We start from the raw sequence: 23,087 nt of genomic DNA, 5'->3' as shown, positions 1-23,087 counted from the left end.
TTGGGGAGTGGGGAAAGGGGTGCTTTTCCTTGGATTTAGAAACCTATTTTTTTGTAATATATTTTATTGATTTTTTACAGAGAGGAAGGGAGAGAGATAGAGAGTTAGAAACATCGATGAGAGAGAAACATCGATCAGCTGCCTCCTGCACATCTCCTACTGGGGATGTGCCCGCAACCCAGGTACATGCCCTTGACCGGAATCGAACCTGGGACCCTTCAGTCCCCAAGCCGACGCTCTATCCACTGAGCCAAACCGGTTTCGGCTAGAAACCTATTTTTATAAAATCCAATAAGTGACTCTTTATTATATGTGTGAACCCTGCTAAGACTAGGTGAAAATATTATTTTCCAAATTCTTGAACTGTTTTACCTTGGAAATCCAGTGCACTTCCCAACAGAATCTTTGCAGGGGCTTGAAAATCAGCCTGTGATGAACTTTAGCCCGTGATAACCTTAAAAAGTAGCTGTTCCCATATTATAATTTGTTTAAATAGCCCTGTGTGTCTTAAGTCCTTATACTGAGCATTCCAATTCTATGTGGGGTGTGACTGTGATGTGGATTATTTAGTACAGCTGCAGCAAACACTGTAACTGGGGTTCTTCATATTATTTTATTTATTCAGACTGTATTGGGGGAAATCCTCAATCTTGAAACCAGGAGACAACTGGATATCTCTCTGTTAATTATATTATGTACTAGTACCGAAGGCCTGCTGTGAACTCATTAAGCCAGTGAAGGAGGGAGTTTTGTTTTTGGTTGTAACAAAGATGTTTCCAGAAAACAGCCTTAGCAACCTTTCTTCTTTCTTTTCTTAAAATAGACTTTTATCATTATTTGAGAGAGAGAGAGACAGAGACAGAGAGAGAGAGAGAGCGAGAGAGATATCAGTTGCCTCCTGCCATGCCCTGACCTGGGATCCAACCCACAACCTGGGTATGTGCCTTGGCACCTTGTGGTGTGTGGGATGACGCTCCAACCAACCAAGCCACACCACCAGGGCAACCCTTCTTCTTTGACTGATGAGAGCTAAGATATTCTAAAACTTCACAGTTCCTTAATTCTTCTACAAAATCTACCCTCCCTCCTTTCTTGTTTGAATTATCTGTGGACCAAGGCTTTCTAAAATGCTAAAAAGACTTCCAGCAGTTCTGGATGAAGAAGTTATTTGAAGATTGTTTCCCTTACCCTCTTCCTTAAATAGTCCTTTAATGTTGCATACCCGTATTGTCTGGCAGTAAGACTCTCCACACTTTTTAATTGCCAGGAAGGAAGAATGATCAGGAGTATATACAATTATATAATGCTTGTATATGTGCAGTTGATAATCCTAGTATTAGTCAAATAAGTTGCCAGCTCAATTGTATGCAAAGTAGTTTCACACACCCCCCCCCCCACCCTACCTCCAACCCTGAGCCACTTTGGTATCTATCTTACGTGAAGACTTATTTCCTCTAAGCCAGTGGTTCTCAACCTTGGCTGCAAAGTAGAATCACTTGGGAATCTTTTTAAAATCCTGATTTCTGGGCCTCATCCTCCAGAAATTCCGTTTTCTTTGTTACTAACGTTGTGGCCTCAACCCATAACAAAGAAACAGAATTTCCAGAGGATGAGGCCCAGAAATCAGGATTTTAAAAAGATTCCCAGGTGATTCTAATGTGCAGCCAAGGTTGAGAACCACTGCTCTAAGCACACATAGCCAATAAATAGCAAAGGCCAGCTCATGCTCAATTCCTATGGTTATTAGTGTTGTTAGAAATATTTGTTCTTTATTCTTCATCCCTTTATTTATTGTACATGCTTACCATTGGCAGGCTCAAGTGTCTTCAATGTACTCATTCTTGAGTTCTTGAGATCTTGATTTTTTTCAGATCCCATGTCTTACGTGGAACATGGACAGCAATAGCAGAAAGAACAGTGAAAGTGAATCCTTGTAAACATTTGTACTATGGTATCTATACCACACCAATTAATATTGGAGTGTGTTATGCCCAGAATTCAAGATCCCCAAGAAACCACGCCAGGGAGCCAGTCTGATGCAAAAGCAGAAGGTCCTTTATTGAGTTAGCTAACCCGACCTGGACCTCCAGTCGACGCAGCGACCGGAAACCGAGTGCTACTCAGGAGAAAATCAGGGCTTTAATAGTGAGGGGAGGTGAGCTGACTGTAGGCCCTCCAATTGGCCAGGCGCCAAGTTGGGTCTTGTTCCCGGGCGTGGCCAGCAGGGGCCTGGACCTCCGGGAAGAAGGCACTCCTCTGCCTCTGCCCCAACATGGAGGATCCAGGGCAAGATAGAGGGCATAGCCCTCGCCCTTTCAGTGAATAAAGTACCTAGTGGATTTATTTTCCAGTGGCACTGCATCTCTTGGTCATTATGAAGGAGAGTATGGCTTCTTTAAAGCACAATTTTGGTCCTGTGATAGGAGGAGTAATGTGTGGGTGAACTCTGGGATCTATTTAAAAAAACACCCACAATCCTCCAGCCCCTTATGGCTAAACCACAAGCAAAATGCAGTTGGATTAGGGGAAGGGGATATAATTTGTGAGTTAAGCTGCTGTAGAGTGATGCGACTTTGACATTTCTCTAGACCCTCAGGATTCCTTCACTACATAAAGATTATTTATTGGAAACCATTAGTCTGTACTGGAATGAGTGGCCACACAGAATCATAAGGTCAATACAATATTTAACATCTGCTCAGAAGTTGCTGGATGAGAAAAATCTTAAAATTAAAGATCATTTTATATCATCCTTTGACTTATCATAGACTCAAATTATCCAGCGTGAATTCCCTTTGTTTCTGCTTGACTGATAACTTCTTGAAATGCACTTATCCAATGCTTCCTCCAAGTATAACTATTTCTCATATATTCATTCAGTTTTTGGTTGTTGTCACATTTTATAAATACTTCTTCATTAATGGTGCCCTCTCTTGGAGTGTAAACTCCCAAAGCTAGAAAAACTATGTCTCATTTGTGTGATTTGAGACATAGAATCATAAAGAATTATAAAAGAGAAATGGGTTGATACTGAATAATACTCTGTTTACTGGCCACACTAGTGTTCCTGTGATGTAGCACACTTCCTGATTGGAAAGCTCTTTTGTCTTTTGGAGGTGGCTTTATTTTATTTTTCCAAGAAGGTAATAAATATTTTTGCTCTTTTTAAAATATATTTTTATTGATTTCAAAGAGGGAGGGAGAAGGAGAGAGAGATAAACATCAATATATAGAGAGAATAATTGATTGGCTGCCTTCTGCACGCCTCCTACTGGGGATTGAGCTCACAACCCAGGAATTGAATTGTGACCTCCTGGTTCATAGGTTGATGCTCAACCACTGAGCCACACTGGCCAGGCTGAATATTTTTGTTTTAATGAAAGCCTCCATACATAAGATGCCTAGGCCTTAGCAGCATCCTCACAGATGAAAATGAAGCAGAATTTGTATACCTAAATCAAATTCTTCCCTCTTGAACCTGATGAACCATGATGGAAATTAAGTGTCCTACACTTTATCTTTCAGGTGATCATTTGAAGATCTGTCCCCAGGGTTATACCTGCTGCTCTCAAGAGATGGAGGAGAAGTACAGCCTGCAAAGTAAAGATGAGTTCAAAAGTGTGGTCACCGAACAGTGCAATCATTTGCAATCCGTCTTTGCTTCCCGTTATAAGAAGTTTGATGGTATGTATTGGAACTTTGGTCCAGTGAGCATTCACATTTGCTTTGTTCCTCAATTTCTTTTACACGTTTTTAAAAATAAATCTTTATTATTCAGATTATTACAGTTGTTCCTCTTTTTCCCCCCATAGCTCCCTTCCACCTGGTTCCTACCCCACCCCATGCCCTCACCCCCCCCACTGTCCTCATCCATAGGTGTACAATTTTTGTCCAGACTCTTCCTGCACCCCCCAAACCCCCTTCCCCCTGAGAATTGTCAGGCCTTTCTATGCCCCTGATTCTGTTATATTCACCAGTTTATTCTGTTCATCAGATTTTTTATTTACTTGATTTTTAGATTCACTTGTGTGTTTTTTTGTTTGCTTTTTTAAAGTTTATTTTATTTTTTAAAATATATTTTATTGATTTTTTACAGAGAGGAAGGGAGAGGGATAGAGAGTTAGAAACATCAATGTGAGAGAAACATCGATCATCTGCCTACTGCACACCCCCTACTGGGGATGTGCCCTCAACCAAGGTACATGCCCTTGACCGGAATCGAACCTGGGACCATTCAGTCTGCAGGCCGACACTATCCACTGAGCCAAACCGGTTAGGGCTAGATTCGCTTGTTGATAGATATGTATTTGTTTTCACTTTGTTGTTCATAATTTTTATCTTTACCTTTTTCTTCTTCCTCTTCTTAAAGGATACCTTTCAGCATTTCATATAATACTGGTTTGGTGGTGATGAACTCCTTTAGCTTTTCCTTATCTGTGAAGTTCTTTATCTGACCTTCAATTCTGAATGATAGCTTTGCTGGATAAAGTAGTCTTGGTTGTAGGTCTTTGCTATTCATCACTTTGAATATTTCTTGCCATTCTCCTCTGGCCTGCATAGTTTCTGTTGAGAAATCAGCTGACAGTCATATGGGTACTCCCTTGTAGGTAACTGACTTTTCTCTTGCTGCTTTTAAGATTCTCTCTTTGTCTTTTTCCCTTGGTGTTTTAATTATGATGTGTCTTGGTGTGGTCCTCTTTGGATTCCTCTTGTTTGGGGTTCTCTGTGCTTCCTGGACTTGGTAAGTCTATTTCTTTCACCAGGTAGGGGAAGTTTTCTATCATTATTTCTTCAAATAGGTTTTCAATATCTTGCTTTTTCTCTTCTTCTGGGACCCCATAATTTGGATGTTGCTATGCTTGAAGTTGTCCCATAGGCTCCTTACACTACCTTCATATTTTTGGATTCTTTTTTCTTTTCTGGTTGGGTGTTTTTTGCTTTTCCATATTTCAAATCTTTGACTTGATTCTTGGGATCCTCTAGTCTGCTCTTGGATTTCTGTATATTATTCTTTAATTCAGTCAGTGTATGCTTAATTTCTTTTTTCTTTTTAAATATTTTTTATTGATTTTTTACAGAGAGGAAGGGAGAGAGATAGAGAATCAGAAACATCGATGAGAGAGAAACATCGATCAGTCGCCTCCTGCACATCCCCCACCGGGGATGTACCCGCAACCCAGGCACATGCCCTTGACCGGAATCGAACCTGGGACCTTCCAGTCCGCAGGCCGACGCTCTATCCACTGAGCCAAACCGGTTTCGGCAATCTTTTTTTTTTTTTTAATATATTTTATTGATTTTTTACAGAGAGGAAGGGAGAGAGAGAGTTAGAAACATCGAAGAGAGAGAAACATCGATCAGCTGCCTCCTGCACATCTCCCACTGGGGACGTGCCCGCAACCCAGGTACATGCCCTTGACTGGAATCGAACCTGGGACCTTTCAGTCCGCAGGCCGACACTCTATCCACCGAGCCAAACCGGTTTCGGCTGCTTAGTTTCTAATTGGTCCTTTTTCATATCCTTGAGGGTCTCACTAAATTTCTCGGAGGTTTCTAGAATATTCTTGAGTAACCTTATAACCGTGGTTTTGAACTCTATGTCCTCCATTAGTTTGCTTTCCTCCATTTCTTTCGTTTGTGACATGTTTCTTTGTCTCCGCATTTTGGCTGCTTCCCTTTGTTGATAGAGTGGCTTTGTGTGTGAGGTGTCCTATAGGGCCCAGTGGCTCAGCCTCCCTAATTACCTGAGGTGGACACTCTTGGTGCACCCCTTTGTGGGCTGTGTGCACAGTCTTGTTGTAGAACCTTGATTGCTGTTGGTATCACTGGGAGGAATTGACCACCAGGCCAATTGGCTGTGAGGACCAGCTGTGTCTACAATGGGAGAACTGCTATGCTGGAGACACACTTGTGGGGCAGGACTTGTTTCAGTGGGGCTTTGGTGTTCACTGAATCTGCCCTTTGAGTGTATCACTTATGGATTTGAAGAGTTGTAATTTATTATGGTCTCACATTGACCACTGGGTGCAAAGTTAGCCACTGCCTGAGGCCACCTAGCAGGAGCTACAGAGAGATCTTCAGATTCCTCCTCTTTGTTTGGGGTTTGTAAGTGACCACATGAGGCCCAGCTGTGATGCAGTGCAGGTTACTGTTGAGCCTTAGGCCTTCTTTTGGAAGCTTTGGAGCTCTTTTACCCAGCAGCAGTTTGTTAGGTTTTAGGTTGCAAAAGAACAAGCCATTCATATGCAATAGCCTCTGCCCACAGCTTGGGTGGGGTTGTAAATTGGGTCGGGCGGTGTCTCTGGGAATCATCAGGGCAGAGAAAACAGCAATGGCTGCCAGTCAGCCCTGCCCCAGAGAGATCCCCGGGTCTCTGCGTCCTGTGCCCCCATGCAGAAACATTGATTGCTGCGAACACCTCTGCAAAAAAGCCGCCCTCGTGTTCCTGTCCTGATGCCAGACAGTCCAGTTTCTCCCCGTATGAGTCGGGATCCCCAGAGTCTTGCCCAGAACTGGAGTTCAGAGCACTTGGGAACTTGTATCTCCCTCCTGATTGAAAAAGACAACAGCACAACCATTTGCCAGTCCATTTCCGCGCGCACTTCCATACCTCCGCACTTGTGCACCTCTGCACCTCCTACCCGTCTCAATGCACTTTTCTGTTTCATTCTAGTTGTAGAATTTCCACTCAGCCAGCCTTCCTGTGGTTGATATCCATTTTGTCTTTTAGTTGTAATTTTGATGTGGTTGTGCGAGGCAGCAAGTACAGGTGTGTACCTTTGCCACCATCTTGGTTCCTCCTCTTTTTACACTTTTTATTCAAGTCACATTTAAGAGGTGATATTCAAGTTTGTACAATTGCTTTTTTCAGAGCTCTTCTGTTCTCTCAGTGTTCAAGTTTTCTCTCAAGATGTTCCTTCTTGTTGGATCCTAAGGGCAAGTTAGCCCTATAGCTTTATTGCTAAAATCCTTCTGGATGCACTAAAATCTGTATGGTAGGCATTATGGAAATATGGTCACAGGGAGCCAAAAATAGATTAAAGTAGTTTAATTTAAATGCTTTTATTTCTTTTCTCGGGTGAACACAGAATAGTGTTGTTGACGCACATCACTTAAAAAATTTTTTTCCTAATAAAAAGCAGGCATCTATACAGATGCTGGACTTCAAATTAAATTTCAAAATGGTTCCCCAAAGATAACTAAAATTCGTAGAAACTCTGTAGAACACAGAGAGGATCAACACTCAGTTCTTGAGTTTCCATGCAGCAGTAGCCCAGCGGTAGCAAGCATACTATAGTCTTCATTAAGCTGATCTCCTTCCCTGGCCTCATTTTAGCGGTGCTCTGGCTTAGTCTATCCATGTAAAGCCACAACCAAACCCGTTTCAATCCTCTCTGCCAAACATGGATTCTCACGTGTACACTTTATTTAATGGTGAAGAAATAGTCAATATGAGCCAATCGAGAAGCACTTCAATCATATCTGAAGCAATGTTACATATAAAGGATTTTAAAAACCAGAATATGGGGTCCAAAACACCTCAGGATCCTTTTCTTTGGCGCTGTTCACTCAGTGTGAAGATTGTTATGATGAAGTAGATTTAATTTTAATAGGAGTGATTTTCTTTGTGCTCATTTTAAAGGCCATTCTAATTACATAGTACCTTTGATGCATGCTTTTCTTGACATTATGTGTGGTGAAGAAGTACAAGGCAAATTTTTAAGATGTGAAATGTCTTTGAGTATTTCTGCAAAGGGCTCGTTACCATGGTGAGAAGCTGGACTAAATTAGATTTGATATAGAAGGCAGTCCTTAGTTAAAGAACAGGTTATATTTCAAATATTGGTTTTCAGATTTGTTATTTGAAACTTATAACCAATTTAATAAGTGTTAGTTTGGTTCCCAGGCTAGACCATGAAAGCATATTTTAGTTGTAATGTAGTTGAACTAATTTTTTTCTATGTAGCATACCATATATTGTACCCATTTTTTTCTAATACTTTGTATGCAGATTGTATGCAAAGTTATGTTTAATCTTAATTTTATCTTCTCCTTTCCCAGGATAGATGGAAATAATTTTTCCATACCTCTCAACACACAGGACTGTAAGGTATATTTAACAATATGTTAGCATCACAAGAAGATCAAAGTTATTGGCAAAAGACATTATTAGACTCCCTCTGTCTCTCTTGGTCACTAAATTACTAGTATGATTATTAAAAAGAATGGTATTCTCTTAACTATGACATTTCTCATTCAAAGACAGTAACCAAAGCATTTTCTTTTACTTGAGGATAAAACTTAGAAAGATAATCAGATGGTCATCTTAGAAAACTTGAGATGCTGATTATTAAAAATTACTACTTGGGTGATTAAGAAGGAAATTAGAAATTAAGATGGAATTTAGAAGGAAAAAATCCTGCTCTTTAGAAGTGGCTAGCCTATTGGTAGTGTGATGGGGTGCAGATAAAGCTATTTTCAGGTTCCAAGGCCACCACCTCCAAGTTACTCCATTTCTTATTAGACATTAGTGTGGCGCTCACAGTGATCTCTCTTGTCTATAAGCCTGCTGGTTTAGCTTTCTTTCCCCTACTCGCTCCCCATGGTTTTATAGCATTACTTGTATGATTTCAATGTGTAGTTTTTAAAAAGCCATCCAGTAAGTGTTAACATATGTTTTTGAAAAAAGGACAAAAAACAGTTTCTCTTGCCCTTTCCTTTCAGGCTTCACATTCAATAAATGTGTTAACACTTTTTATCAGTTTCCAAACTGGTCACAAAAATGATTATGAAATGCCAGTGTGTTTCTTCAGACTTTAATTTAAAACATAGCATTGAGAATAAAGATAGTAAGCATAGATTATTTTTTTGAAGTAGTTGCTGAAATGTGTTTGTTCTAAAGATCAGAACAGAACTGGGATATGTTGTATAATTCTTCCAAGTTAGGTTTTCTAAGACAATTAAATACTTTTACAGTAAAACCTCAGCTGACTGGTATCCAACAAATCATAATCCTAAAGTAGGTTTTGCATTTATTGATTGGTTGACTTTTAATCCTCAAGGCCTAAAGATGTTGAGTAAAATTGTATAGGGGATGTCTTCACTTTCAAAAATTCAAGGATAGGGTGCTTTGGTTGAAGAATTGTCCAAGCCTTTATAAAAGCCAAACCCTGGGTTATTGCTGTGAATGAAAAGAGGAAGTAGGTCAGAGTAACAAGATGGCAGCTGGAGAACCAGGATGTGGGCAGTGAGGCACCACAAAGAAACCTGAAGATAAGTAATGAGAAAATAGCAAAAGGATACATGGAAACCTGTAGGGTCAAGCAACTTCAAAAGGGCATGTATTGCTATCTCCAAGATTACAGTATAAATCCAAAGTGTTGACCCTGAGCCCATGCAGCTTCCTCTATCATCAAAACTCTAGCCATGTTTATGAGGTACCACTTTTTCTAAGGCAGGAACAATTAATTTTTATAAACTCTTCAATAAAATAAGGCTTGGAGGCTTTTAGTGAATTAACTTTCTTTAATCAGAAATTATCCCATTTTTCCAGTTTTACATTATTCTGCCTCCATGAGCTCCAGTCAGCTGTGGCATTTTGGAACCAGCTATCTCATATCCCTTATCTCTAAGGTCACTGTTTTTGTTCTACACATTTAAGTTTCTATTGTTTGCATACCTAAAGAGACTATAATTCTATAAATTAGTTTTTAAGTTATAAATTGTGTATGTGCACATGTGCATGCCCCCCTACACATGCATTTTCAGACCTGAGTGAAGTACAGAAGAATACTTCTTTAGGCAGCAACAAAATTCTCAGGTTTCCCATATTTTAAACCTGTACCTCTGAGTTTAAAGATTCACCTCTTTCATACACAGTAATCTTTTAACTCACATTTTGACTTAGATGTTCAATACCAGAAATCTACCATCTTAGACTACCATCCATAGAGCCTAAAAATGGTGGTGACAGAGCTAGCTGCTCCCCCTTTTGGCTAGCGCTGGGATTTTTAAATTTATTTTTTAAAGTAGAACTGCTAATTAACATAGCTGAATCAGTTGTCTCATGAATATGCTAATCAGATACTCAGTTCAGGGGTCTTTGAAAGAATTGCTTGGCAAAGGGAATAGAAATAATAGAAGTGGGGCATAATCCATGTTTTGGGACTACAATGTAAGACCCACCCCAAAATGTCGCATTTTGTGAGAGACTTGTTTTTAAAAGAGGCATAATTATATAACAACTACAAAGATATATTATTGCTTAACAACTCCCCAATCAAATTGTTTACTAGATATTTTGCATCTTAAAATAAATGTTAAGGAAACTGTCAGGTGCTAGTCCATTGGGAAAACTTTGTCATTTTAGAAGCCAAATGTAGTCACTTTGGTCTGGAGGCAGAGCACACTGAATTGTCAGCCTGGTTCTGCTGTGAACCCACTGTGACCTGAGGCAATTAACTGGTCTCAGTTTTCCCATCCATAAAATGAGGGGGTTGAGCTAGATGCTCTCTTAAGACCCTTTCAATTCTAAAAATTCTGTGAATCTTCTGAACATGTGACTACACCAGCTGCTTTAGTGAAAGGTCTTGCAAGATGTTAATTAGCCGTCTGCATGGTACTCTCTATTTTCCTCCTATCATTTCTGAACTCTCCGCTACTTTCACCAGGTCTTTGAAAACCCTCCTGGGAGCCTGAAGCTTGTTAACTTGCATAATAGTAGAAATTTTCTGAATTAGCTTACAATGCACATAAAAGAAATAATTGTCTGTTCCATCTATCTGCATGAGCCAAGTGTAAATCAGAGTGGCCACCCTTTCCTTAAAGCCCCCTTGTTTTCTCTCATTTCACAAAGGCAGAACATGAAGCACTCTTCAGATTTAGCCAAATCTGTGTTTTAATCACTGACTAAAATTTTTCCATAGTTCATAATGGGCATTACTTCATTAGGCCACCAGGAAAACCAGTGTGGAGGCTCAGTGAGTGGAAGGCATTAGAATTCACATGCCCATGAAAGTAATGACATCACTGGGAGTGAGCTGGCCACTCACATTAAAAGACAAATATATCCAACTAAGTTTTATGGCCATTAGCTAAGCTGAAATTTGTGGAATTTTTATGACCCCTGAACTTAACTATTTTTTAGCAACATGGTTTTATCATTGTCCTTTGCATGTCCATACTGACTTACTAAGACCTCCTGGGAGATTTTCACATTAAAAAAAAGTTGTAAAATAAATGTGTCATAGAAATGTATAGCACACATACAAAGGATTGGTTTTTAATCCTCACCTCAGATTTCACTCATTAAAACATCCTTTTAAAATTTGTTGCTTTTTAAAAACTTCTGCTATAGTGCAGCAGGCAACATTTCACAGGATGAGTAGCTAAGAAAGTACAGAAAAAGACATAAGGCCTTCTGGCCTTCCAGCAAATGCAATGTTCTTTCTAGATCATGCTAATGTTCTTTGATTTCGTTGGGAAGCACTACTACTTTTTCCTTTACAATTCTATTTTCTTTTCCTTCCATGTGAAGGAGACTAAATTGCTGGGTATTTTTGCTAATTCTTTTTATAATCTGTGAAAGTTGATGAGAATGAGCCGATGCCAGCTTACTGTAATCAAATCAAGAGCTCAGACAAAACACACACATTTCTGTATTGACAAAGGTTTTCTGCCTTTTGAGTTGTTATCTGAAGTGTGACCAATTGTGGCTCTAGTATTGGCTATTTCATCGGATTGAAAATGCTTGTGCAGCTTCCAGGGAGCCCTGTGCACTTTCACTTTGGGCCACTGCTGTTAGCTTTGACTTATTAAAAAGACATGGTATCAGCAAGAAGGAGCTGATCTGTTTGGAAGCAAGTAAATAAATGGAAGAGCTTTGGATGAACTGCTTTTATCTACTTTGTTGGTTCATTGCACTTTGAGCCTGGGAGTTGAGACAGTTGTTGTTCACTTCTGCCCACCCTTTTTCCATGTGTCTGTCTGTCCAGGCAAAGAAAAGGGCTTATTTGATCTAGCACTGACTCCAACTGATTGACTGAGAGATTCCCAAGCCAGCCAGGCTTTTCTTGTTCATTGTCCCTGCCCATCTCTCTCTTAAAAGAATTAGCAGAGCAATTGAAACTCTTGTAATAAATGCGACTCAAATAGGGAGAGGGATACATGGGCCCACCTTTTCTGGAGGTCAGTTTGGCAATGTGCCAGAAGTTTTGAATATGTTCATACCCTTTCATTTAGTAATTTCTACTTTTAGATATTTATCTCAAGAAAAGAAAGATCTGCATACAGATTTATGTACAAGGATGTTTATCACAGCAGTGTTTATAATAAGGAAAATAGGAAATCAGCCTATTATATGTCTTATGATGATTACATTTTCTGTCCCTATGGTGTCATAATATGCAGTTGTTTAAAATGATGTTTCTGAAGAATTTTTAACCACACAAGAAATGCTAAGCATGCAGTGTTATATGAGAAAAGGGTATAAATACAGTACGATCTGAACCATGTGACAGTACATATCTTCATAGGAAAAAGACAGGAAGAAAATTCGATGAACCATCGTTGCTCTTTTTTAATGGTAGGATTTGAGGTGATTTATATTTTTTTCATTATTTTCCATATTTTTTAAATTGCTACAATTTGAAAGGAATACTTAATAGGAAAAATTGTATTTTTTAAAATAAAATGTAAAAACTGCTTTGGTTTAAAAAAAATGTTTGAATTTTTTCCTTAAGTATCACAATGCTCATCGTAGACAATTTGGAAAAAGTATGGAAAATGCATCGAAGCCTCCAGCAATTAAGTTGAATTAATAGAGTAAAGATAAAATAAAGTTATTTTTGAAAGCATGAGGACATATGTTTTTTGACTATAAAATACTACTCAAAAATTAGAGTGAACAAAATTGAAAAATATATTGAAAACAAATTACCTCAATGTAGGACTGTTCCTACATTGGTGGGATCACAGGCAACCCCACCAATGATATGTTCCCAACACTCAACTCATTACCACTGTATTTACAGCATCTATTTGTGCAGGTAGATAATACACATGCATACACACAAATTGGGATGATAACATTATGCTATTTTGTGTCCTGGTTTTCTCTTAATATTAGATCATGAGCAGATCGACTGTATTATGAGGTTTGTATATGAGACCCTATAATAGATCCACATACAGGTTAGTGTACAAAACACTTGCAATGGCTGCTTCAACCTCCTAGCTTACTGAAACATGCCCTCAGCCTTCTCTTGGCATGAATGTGAGGGAATATGGGTGTACTATAGTGAATTGGGTAGCTGGTACTGAAAGTACCCTTAGTAGAAATGGAATGGAGTCCAGTGAAAGCTGAACCTGTTAGCCAAGTTAGCAAGAGACAGGAGCCATGAAAGATAGACATTGATTGTCTTATGCAAAGTTTTAACATGCAAAGTGCATTAACTAATAAAATTATTCTTGGGAAGTAAGGACTGTTCCTACATTGGTGGGATCACGGGCAATCCCACCAATGATATGATATGTTAAAAGCCCCTAAGTGCTGCTGCTGGCAGTTGTCCTGTCATACTAGGAAAGATCTATTAATGTTCTATCAGTTGATGAACATTAATCAACTACATGTTCTATTAGTACCCCATACCCTACAAGGCACTTTTGAGGATTGAGATTATGCCCAAATAAAGGAAAGTTGGTGTTAAAAACTTATACATTACCAATAAAGCAAGACATTTGTAGATGTTTATGTTACCTGTTCTTCATTAAGTACTTGATCTTGGGTGAAAAAAATGGATGGGCATAACTCTGAGTTTTCTTAACAGTGTAAAAAGTATGATTTGTAGCATTTACAAATAGGCTGCTTTTCTCAGGAATTTTGTTGATGTGGTAACTTAATGTTTGCATGCCACACCAGGGCTGCAAAATACAGCCTTTACAGTAAGTAAAGAGGAAATTAATCTTTATATGTAAAAGACACCTTCCTAATAATGTAAATGCAAGGTGGTAATCTATAGCACCAAGCAAATGGATTGAATAGAAACAGCTTCCAATCTCTGAAGGTCACAGGTTAATTCTAGAATGCATTCTAGTTAGTTAATCAATGGGCAGTCAATTGTTTGCAGCCAAGTAACTGATGGCATTTAATAGCAGAACTGAGGGCCTTTTGACCTGTTTTAAGAATTTTGGATGTTTATTTGATGCAAGACAAGTGGCTGGGGATAGAAGTTCCAGAAGTACAGGATGTTCTTCCTCTTTTTTTTTTAAAGACAGGATATTTAAATAAACAAATTTTATATGGAAAAGTTTTGCCTTTTCACTCTAGTTTTTCTCATGTTAAATTGGTACTAGTATTGACATTAAGCATAATCATCTTTTAAGAGCTGGAAAATACTTACAATACCGTAGTTCAGCCCTTATATTGAGCTGACTTTGGCAAAGAAGGTAGTATGCAAATGAAATATGTGAATAGGATTGGAAATTGACCTGCTGTTTAATTCTTAATTTTCCTTTCCCTAATTCTTTTGCCTAATCTTTTGCCCTGATTATATATATAGTGTTCCAAAAATATATACACAGTTTGAATAATTATAAGGCATTGTTTATTAAAATACATTTCATTTTCAAAATTGAGCTATCAGCTGTTAAAGTGTATATATATTTTGGGGGACACTATATATGTGTGTGTGTGATGTGTTTGATATTGTCTCTTTTAATATAATGTAAAATCTCTTCTCTAGGTTGATATTTCTCTATTCTGTATTTTTCACACAGTATTTGCTCCCACCCTCATAGATGTCTGGGACATTGCACAGCATTGGAAGCAAGAGCCATTAAGCATTTCCTTTAGCTAAATTGCTCCCAGTTTTATAAGGCCTTGGGTCTTCTTAACTGATCTCCAGTAGTTTTGGCTTAATTTATGTTCCCCCCAGATGGATAATATTTGACTCTACCAGTAAAGATTAAAAATCACCCTTAAGAGATTTTTAAATGATTGTAGATATAAACTCTAAAGCTGACAGTATCACCTCATGTATTATGAATACTGTCCATTTATTGAGCATCTATTGTGTGCCAGGCATTATCCATATGAGCTGAGTTAGTAACACCTCCATTTTATGGATGAGGCATCAGAGTCAGAGAGATTAAATCTTTTGTCCAGCCAAGGTCATATGGCTCATAAATGGGAAATCCCATGCTTTTCCTACTATGTAATGCTGCTTTAGATATGTATCATGCTACAGTGTTTATTTCCATCTCTACTTTAAGTGCTCATTCATGAGCCCTAGAAGTAGCAGTTGCTTGATCCTTAGAACATAAATTATTAAGCCTCCAAACTGAAAATTGAAAGGGAAATAAACCCTGACCACAGACACCATATTTCAAATGCTTGTAAACTATCTCCTTTCTGACTCTCTTTTCAGACACCAATACCATCACTTAAAAGAGACTCCCTGAGCAGCATTTTTCATGAATTCAAGCAGTTGCTGCAAGGGAGATCTAATTTCCAATTAACTCAGCTTCTGATCGTTGTGGAACTCTGGTTTTTACACTGCTCCTGGCTGAGTTCTCTCTTAGCCACCATGTGTCTTATAATTGGCTTCAGGCATGATTATGAAGGGATGATTGCTAGGTGTTTCAGGTCTACACAATTTTTCTTTAGCAGTTAAGATCTGACTCTAATCCTGAATTCTGAATGGGGGATGGGGGGGGGGAGTGGAGATGAGCATTGCAATGATTAGGATTAGTGAATTTGCTATTGATGACCTGAATGTCTAATTTGTGTTCTAGTTCTCATTGTAGAAGGAAATGTCATAGGAAGAAATGAGGGAGCAGGATGTGAAAGAATTATACAAGAACATCACAGAGCTGCTTATTTGTTAGGAGGAACCGATACAGAAGTTTTTATTTTCCTTATAGCAAATTTTGCTTTGGTTGATATTGTACCTAATTGGTATGGGTTTTAGAATTTAAATTATTTCTGCCATCCTTAAAATGTCTCTGAGGCAAAAAGCACAGGTAGACTAGTCCAATTTAACAGGGTCAGTAAGAATAAGTCTAAGGTGAAATGAGTTTTAGCCCTTTGGGTCTTTTGCCTTTTGTTCTTGATGTCCATAGGTGCTACAGATGAATATTTAAAACTTACTCCATGAAGTGAAGGATTAAGGATTTTATAGGTGCTTTAAAAATTTCGGGTGTACTCATAAAGCCATTTCTGGAGAGTGGCAGTATAGTAAAGGTGAATTCGATGGAGGAAATTTGTCTTTCTAGAAATTTTCATTACTCTCTGATTAGAAAGGAAGGTTAAGATGCATGGTAAAACTGTGTGCTTTGATTCGAGGCATTAATAGCCACTCAGTACATACTTAATCACTGTAAAGCCATGTGGAGTGATTAGATGATCAGACTTTAACTTTTTAGGTCAATTTTACAGAATTTCTATATGTAGTCCACTCAAATTATCTTTATATTTGTAATATATATGGCCACACTAAAGAGTCTTTTAAAATGTGAAGGAAAGGAAATTAATTTTATGAATGAGTAAATGAATTAGAATTTAGTATGTATGTAGCACCAAGCTAATCTCTTAAAGTATAAATTAATATCTCTCTCACTCTCTCTCACGCGCACACACACACACACACACACACACACACTTTCTAGACAGAATTTGAGTCATGGGAAGCAAAGTAAGGTCCATGGTGGTGTTCCACAGAGGGCATGCCAATTTGAAATCAATCCTCTTAATTAGATCATTTCTTTTATACTTCATAGGCCCTTGACCTGAATGAAGAACTCTAAGAATACTTTATTTTTTTCCATAAAATGTTCATTGATTCATTGGTTCTTTGACCTGGAGCACTTTGAACTCTGATATTTCATTGAAGTTTTAAATTAACACTAAGCTTGACATGTCCCTCTGCCCCACCCTCAAAACCAGTACGGCTGTATGTGCCATTCATTAGAAATTTAGGTGAGTATTCAGAATTATTATTAAATGAGTCATGAAAGCACAAGTAAAATAATTCTCAACATCTCATTTCTACACTAAATGATGTGTACCAATTATAATATAATATAATATAATATAATATAATTAATATAATATACTATATACCAATAATAGAGGAATATGCAAGTTGTCCGGGACACCGTCACAGTAATGACCAAACAGCAGGCTGTGTGGGGCGACAGCAGGGGGGGGTAGTGAGGGACGACCAAACAACTGAACAGCAGGCTGTGTGGGGTGACCAGGCTGGCAGGGGGGTTAGTGAGGGACAACCAAATGACTGACTAGCAGGCTGCGTGGGGCAACCATGCCGGCAAGGGGGGCAGTAAGGGGTGACCAGGCCGGCAGAGGGGGGCAGTTGGGGGCGACCAGGCCAGTGGGGGGGGGCAGATGGGGGCGATCAGGCTGGCAGGCAGAGGCGGTTAGGGGCAATCAGGCTGGTGGGGGGGGGCAGTTAGGGGCAATCAGGTCAGCAGGCAGAGGTGGTTAGGGGTGATCAGCTGGCGGGGGGGGCAGTTAGGGGCAATCAGGCAGGCAGGCAGGCATGTGAGCAGTTAGGAGCCAGTGGTACTGGATTGTGATCAGGTGCAGGCTGGGCTGAGGGGGGGACCCCCCCCCCTCCCCCGTGCACAAATTTCATGCATTGGGCCTATGATATAATTCACACTAATAAAGACAAACATGCAAATTGACTGTACCTTCGCTACATCTTAAGTCACGCCTACCAGCCAATCAGTGACTATATGCAAATTAACCCAACCAAGATGGCGGCCAGCAGCCATGGAGCTGGAGCAAGCAGGAGGCTTGGCTGCCCCAATGATGGAGGAAGCCAAGCTTCCCGCCTGCTGCAGCCAGCTCTGAGCTCCACTCAAAGCAATAAAGTTTCAATTATAAAAGGTAAATAAACCCCAGATACATGCTTTCAGCGGGCCGTGGCCACGGAGCTGGAGCGAGCAGGAGGCTTGGTTGCCCCTGGCAATGGAGGAAGCCAAGCTTCCCTCCCGCCTGCCCTGGCCGGCTCTGAGCTCCTCTCAAGGCTACAAAGTTTCAATTATAGAAGGTAAATAAATCCCAGAACAAAAAAGAAAAAAAGGAGAGGCTGGGAGCTTCCGTTGCCGGGGCGGGGAAAGGGGGGGCTTAGCCAGCCTGGAAATGGCCTTCAACCCCTCACCCAGACTGGCCAGGCACCCCAGTGGGGACCCCCCCAGACTAAAGTGGGTGTGCCTAGCCTGAAAACAGCCATCAGCCCCTCACCCAGGCTGGCCAAACCTCCATGGGGTGAGGGTCCCCACTTGCGGGGGGGGGTTGACCAGCCTGCAAACAACCATTAGCCCCTCACCCAGGCTGGTCAGGCACCCCAATGGGACACCCTTCAGGGCAAACCAGCCAGCCCCCACCCATGCACCAGGCCTCTATCCTATATAATAAAAGGGTAATATGCAAACTGACCCTAACAGCAGAATGACTGGGACTGACTGGTCACTATGACACTCACTGACCACCAGGGGGCAGACGCTCAATGCAGGAGCTGTCCCCTGGTGGTCAGGTCGCTCCCACAGGTGGAGCTCTGCTCAGCCACAAGCCAGGCTGATGGCTGCCAGTACAGTGATGGTGGTGGGAGCCTCTCCTGCCTCCTCAGCAGCGCTAAGGATGTCCAACTGCAGCTTAGGTCTGCTCCCTGCTGGTAAGGTGACATCCCCCAAGGGCTGCCGGGCTGCCAGAGAGATGTCTGACTGCCAGTTTGGTCCCGTTCCCCCAGGGAGCAGGCCTAAGCCAGCAGGTGGACATCCTCTGAGGGGTCCCAGACTGCAAGAGGGCATAGGCCGGGCTGAGTGACCCCCCCGAGTGCACAAATTTTTGTGCTCCGAGCCTCTAATATAATATAATTAATATAATATAATATAATAAAATTAATCCTATATAATAAAAGAGAAACATGCAAATTAACTGTCCCTCTGCTACGCTCAAGCCATGCCCACAAGCCAATGAGGAGTGAGTATGCAAATTAACTCTATAAAGATGGTGGGTGATTTGCATATACAGAGCAGAGTGGGAGAGCTGGCAGCTTGGGGGGACATGGCTCCCTCGGTCACCAGACAGAGAGCAGAGCAGGAGAGCCAGCAGCTTTGTGGGATGTGGCTCCCTCAGTCAGGGAAAACCTAGAGTGCGGGGAGCACCAGGAATGCTGGGCATCGTAGTTCTGATGGCAGACGGATCTCCTAGACACTAGAGCAAAGTGAGCCTGGAGCAAGTTACTGTTGCGGTTGGGGATGGAGGGAAAGCAAAGTTGAGAGACATAGTAAAATCAGTGTCTAGGAAAAATTATAGGGAAGATATCCTAAAACTTCCAGGAAATCTCCACCAATGGATCAGAGAAAAAAAAAAGCCTCTATTATGCTGTGAGCAACAAACCAAACTGGGTAGGGGGTCTCAGACAATTCACTCATATGATTGCAAAGACAGACAGAAACTCCCAGATTGGAGAGGGTGCAGGTCGGGCTGAGGGACCCCCCCACCCCCCACCCTTAAACCCCCAGTGCATGAATCTTCTTTCACTAGGCCCCTTGTATAATATAATGTAATGTAATATTATAATATAATTAATATAATATAATATAATATAATATAATATAATATAAATACAATATGATGCACCTCAACTGACAGTGGAGTAACATATTCTGATAAATCCATTGTAAGTTGAAGATCTTCTAAGTAAAAAATGTCTTTAATACACTTAACCTACTGAACATCCTGGCCTGGCCTAGCATACCTCAAATGTGCTCAGAACACTTACATTAGCCTAAAGTTGGGCAAAATCATTTTGCTCTCACTATACAGCATTACCAGAGAGCATTGTACTGTACTGTATATCACTATCATGGGAAAAGATCAAAATTTGAAGTATACAGTTTCTACTAAATATGTATTGCTTTCGCAGCACCATAATGTCAATTGTAAGTCAAACCATTGTAAGTCTGGGACCAGCTGTATAGGGAAGGACTTATGGTTGCCTTTGGAATCTAGTGTTTAGATTGTAAAATATTAATAGCACTGGGTTGACATAAAACTTGCACATTGATCTCAATGACCACACTCTATTTTTCCATTATGTGAGAGCTGTCTATGTGTGCAACATACTGGGCATGTAATAACACAATTCAGTGTGCTTTCTTTTATGTCCCCCCAAAATCAGCCCCATTTAACAAGGATGCTGGTGATTCAAGCAAGGGGTAGAAAGTGGACCAGATGATTTTTATGGTCTCTTTTGTCACCTTGAGACTCCCCAACTTTGAATTCCAGAGACGTGCCACCTGCATTTGACATTTACTTGAGAGACAATTCCACACAAGAAAATTTGCCCCCAAAACATCATGAAGAAATCACACTCATGATTGCAACCAAAAATTTAAAAAACCCAATTCATTACAAAGACACTTTCCACTAATTAAAACATGAACACTTACTTGAATTTTTCACATTCAGCTCATTGCTTGAGCTGGTGGTCATTGCAAGTGAGAGGTAAAATGGGAGAAGTCTCACTGACTAGAGCAGTGGTTCTCAAACTTTAGGGTGCAGCAGAGTCACAGGTGGCTGGGCCTAACACTCAGGGTTTCTGATTCCTAGTAGGTTTAGGCTGAGGCCAAAGAGCTTGTATTTCTAACACATGTCCTTGTCATGTTGATGCATGCCCATCATTAGACCACACTTGAGAACCACTGGGGATTTTGGAGAGAATCAGAGACCTTTCCAGATACCTGATTTGAATAATGCTTTTCATGTGGTTCCTTCAGCTCCTTCTGTACTTTCTGTCCTTCTTCCAGGGAGAAAACATTGGTAAAAATGCCAAGCTGTACACTTGTGATGGGGATAATGGAGTAGTTGACTTGCCTAGTTTTTAATCTTCAGAGGGAATCAATTTCCCTTTCTCTGAAGATAGCCCAGGAAATAAAAGGCAAGTGGTAAAAGAAAGAAAAAATAGACAAACAAAACACACATGGTTTGAAAAGGTGGGCCCAAAGGACTATGAACTTAGCTCCAAGCCTCATGAACCACATGGAGATGATACAGGGGCATAGGAATGGAATCTCTTGATAGTGAGGAAAGTCACACACATTCCCTCCAAAAGGCTTCAGTGTTTTCAGTCCAGGTTTAAGAAACTATTTGTAATAAGTTTTCAGCCTCTGGTTTGCCCACCCACCATGAACAGAGAATGGTTTGTAGTGCTATTGCATTTTGATAAGCTCCCTAATGTTCTGGCTTTGAAGGAGGCATCGTATTTTGTTTCCTGCTCCATGTTCACTTGGAGGCAGTTTCTTATTTGATGTGGTCCTTATATTTTGCTTTGGTATTTATTACATTTCCTACTTAAAAACTCGATATCATGAGGTATTTATTTTTATACCAGGCATAGATTTTTTGAGAATGATTAATGTTACAGATACACTGTTAGCTCCTCTTCATTGAATTTCCTGAGGAAAGCTTCAGGAGAAACTAATTTGCAATTTGTACTTAAGAGATTAAAATCTTCAACACATATGTTGTGGGTATGTGGTGGGCAAAATGTAAGTCTGAAATAATGTGGTATACTTATATATTTTTTCAGTTATTTTTCCCTATTGTCTTTATATTGGTTGAATCTGTTATGCATTTCATCTCCCTCCCCCTTTCTCTCCCCCTCCCCCTCTCCCTCTGTCTTTCCCTCCCTCTACTCTCTTCCTCTGTCTTTCCCTCCCCCTACCCTCACCAGAAGAAAAAACTCATGATGTTACTGTATGAATTTTTAGCAACTCAAGGTCAATTTGGATACCCCAATTTGAACCAGTGACACAAGGGGACACCTAATTTTCAGAAAAATTATGTGTTTGCTTCTTGGTGTGTTTCATTATTTTTCTTGGCTTCAAGCATTTCCCAGGCAGTTTTCTTACTTGTCATGTGTATATAAGGAGGAGAGAACTAAAAAAAATGTGTTCAAATAAAAGAACACCATTTGAAAACACCTGTCCTATTGTCAGATAACAATTAGGAGGCATTATTAACATTGGTTTAGATTCTTGCAGCATAAAGTTCTGGGACACTTCATGTTATAGACTTCGTGTACTGATTTTTTTCTAGTTTTTTATCTTGTGACTGAATAAGAGAGAAGAATGAGTGTGTGTGTGTGTGTGTGTACATATATTTCTTTTATTCTGGCTCCTGATAAGTTAGTTTAAAATTCCATTTTCCTACCTCTCTTTGTGTGATTTTGTGATATATATTTCTTTTCATTGACAAATGATCAGAGATGCCGCATTCACCAAAAGAAATCTACCCTATATCCAAGCATGTTTTCCAATTAAATTTAATGATTTTTTTATTTCAAATTTACCTGAAAAAAAGACTTGGTTATTTAATTACTGAAAACTTTTTCTTTTTTGTTGTTTTGTTTTTAGAATTCTTTAAAGAACTACTTGAAAATGCAGAAAAGTCCTTGAATGACATGTTTGTGAAGACATATGGCCACTTATACATGCAAAATTCTGAGCTATTTAAAGATCTCTTCAAAGAGTTGAAGCGCTACTATGTGGTGGGAAATGTGAACCTGGAAGAAATGCTAAATGATTTCTGGGCTCGCCTTTTGGAGCGGATGTTCCGCCTGGTGAACTCGCAGTACCACTTCACAGATGAGTATCTGGAATGTGTGAGCAAGTATACGGAGCAGCTGAAGCCCTTTGGAGATGTCCCTCGGAAATTGAAACTACAAATTACTCGTGCATTTGTAGCAGCCCGTACTTTTGCTCAAGGCTTAGCAGTTGCAAGAGATGTAGTAAGCAAAGTCTCTGTGGTAAGTGCTATTTGCATTCTGTGTTTTTGTTTTGTTTGGTTTCATTTTAAAAGAAACTTTAGGAGGGGTAGAAAAAGAAATCAGCAGAATTCCATTGCTTCAGTAACTCTTCTTTCCTTTTCAATTCTTTTTGCCTCTTTTCTCCTACACTTTGTGTTTATACATGTGCCTTATACAGTTATAAACAATACTATGATGAACATCTTCATATATCATTATCATTCTTTTCAGTAGCTTTTTTTTTGGTAGCTA

General features: G+C 39.9%; 1 protein-coding gene across 1 annotated transcript in view; it reads left to right on the top strand.

Moving 5' to 3' along the window:
• Positions 1 to 23,087, top strand: part of GPC4 (glypican 4) — a 123,329-nt gene that overhangs the window by 76,821 nt on the left and 23,421 nt on the right. The window contains exons 2-3 of the mRNA XM_081081369.1: positions 3,526 to 3,684; positions 22,444 to 22,835. Of these exons, the coding sequence (XP_080937495.1) occupies positions 3,526 to 3,684; positions 22,444 to 22,835 (551 nt within the window). The remainder of the gene's footprint in view (positions 1 to 3,525; positions 3,685 to 22,443; positions 22,836 to 23,087) is intronic.

The sequence above is a fragment of the Myotis nattereri genome, assembly GCF_964212035.1.
Source record: "Myotis nattereri genome assembly, chromosome: X".
Taxonomy (NCBI): domain Eukaryota; kingdom Metazoa; phylum Chordata; class Mammalia; order Chiroptera; family Vespertilionidae; genus Myotis; species Myotis nattereri.
Note: the sequence above shows the minus strand (reverse complement) of the source record. Positions and strands in the feature narration are given on the sequence as shown.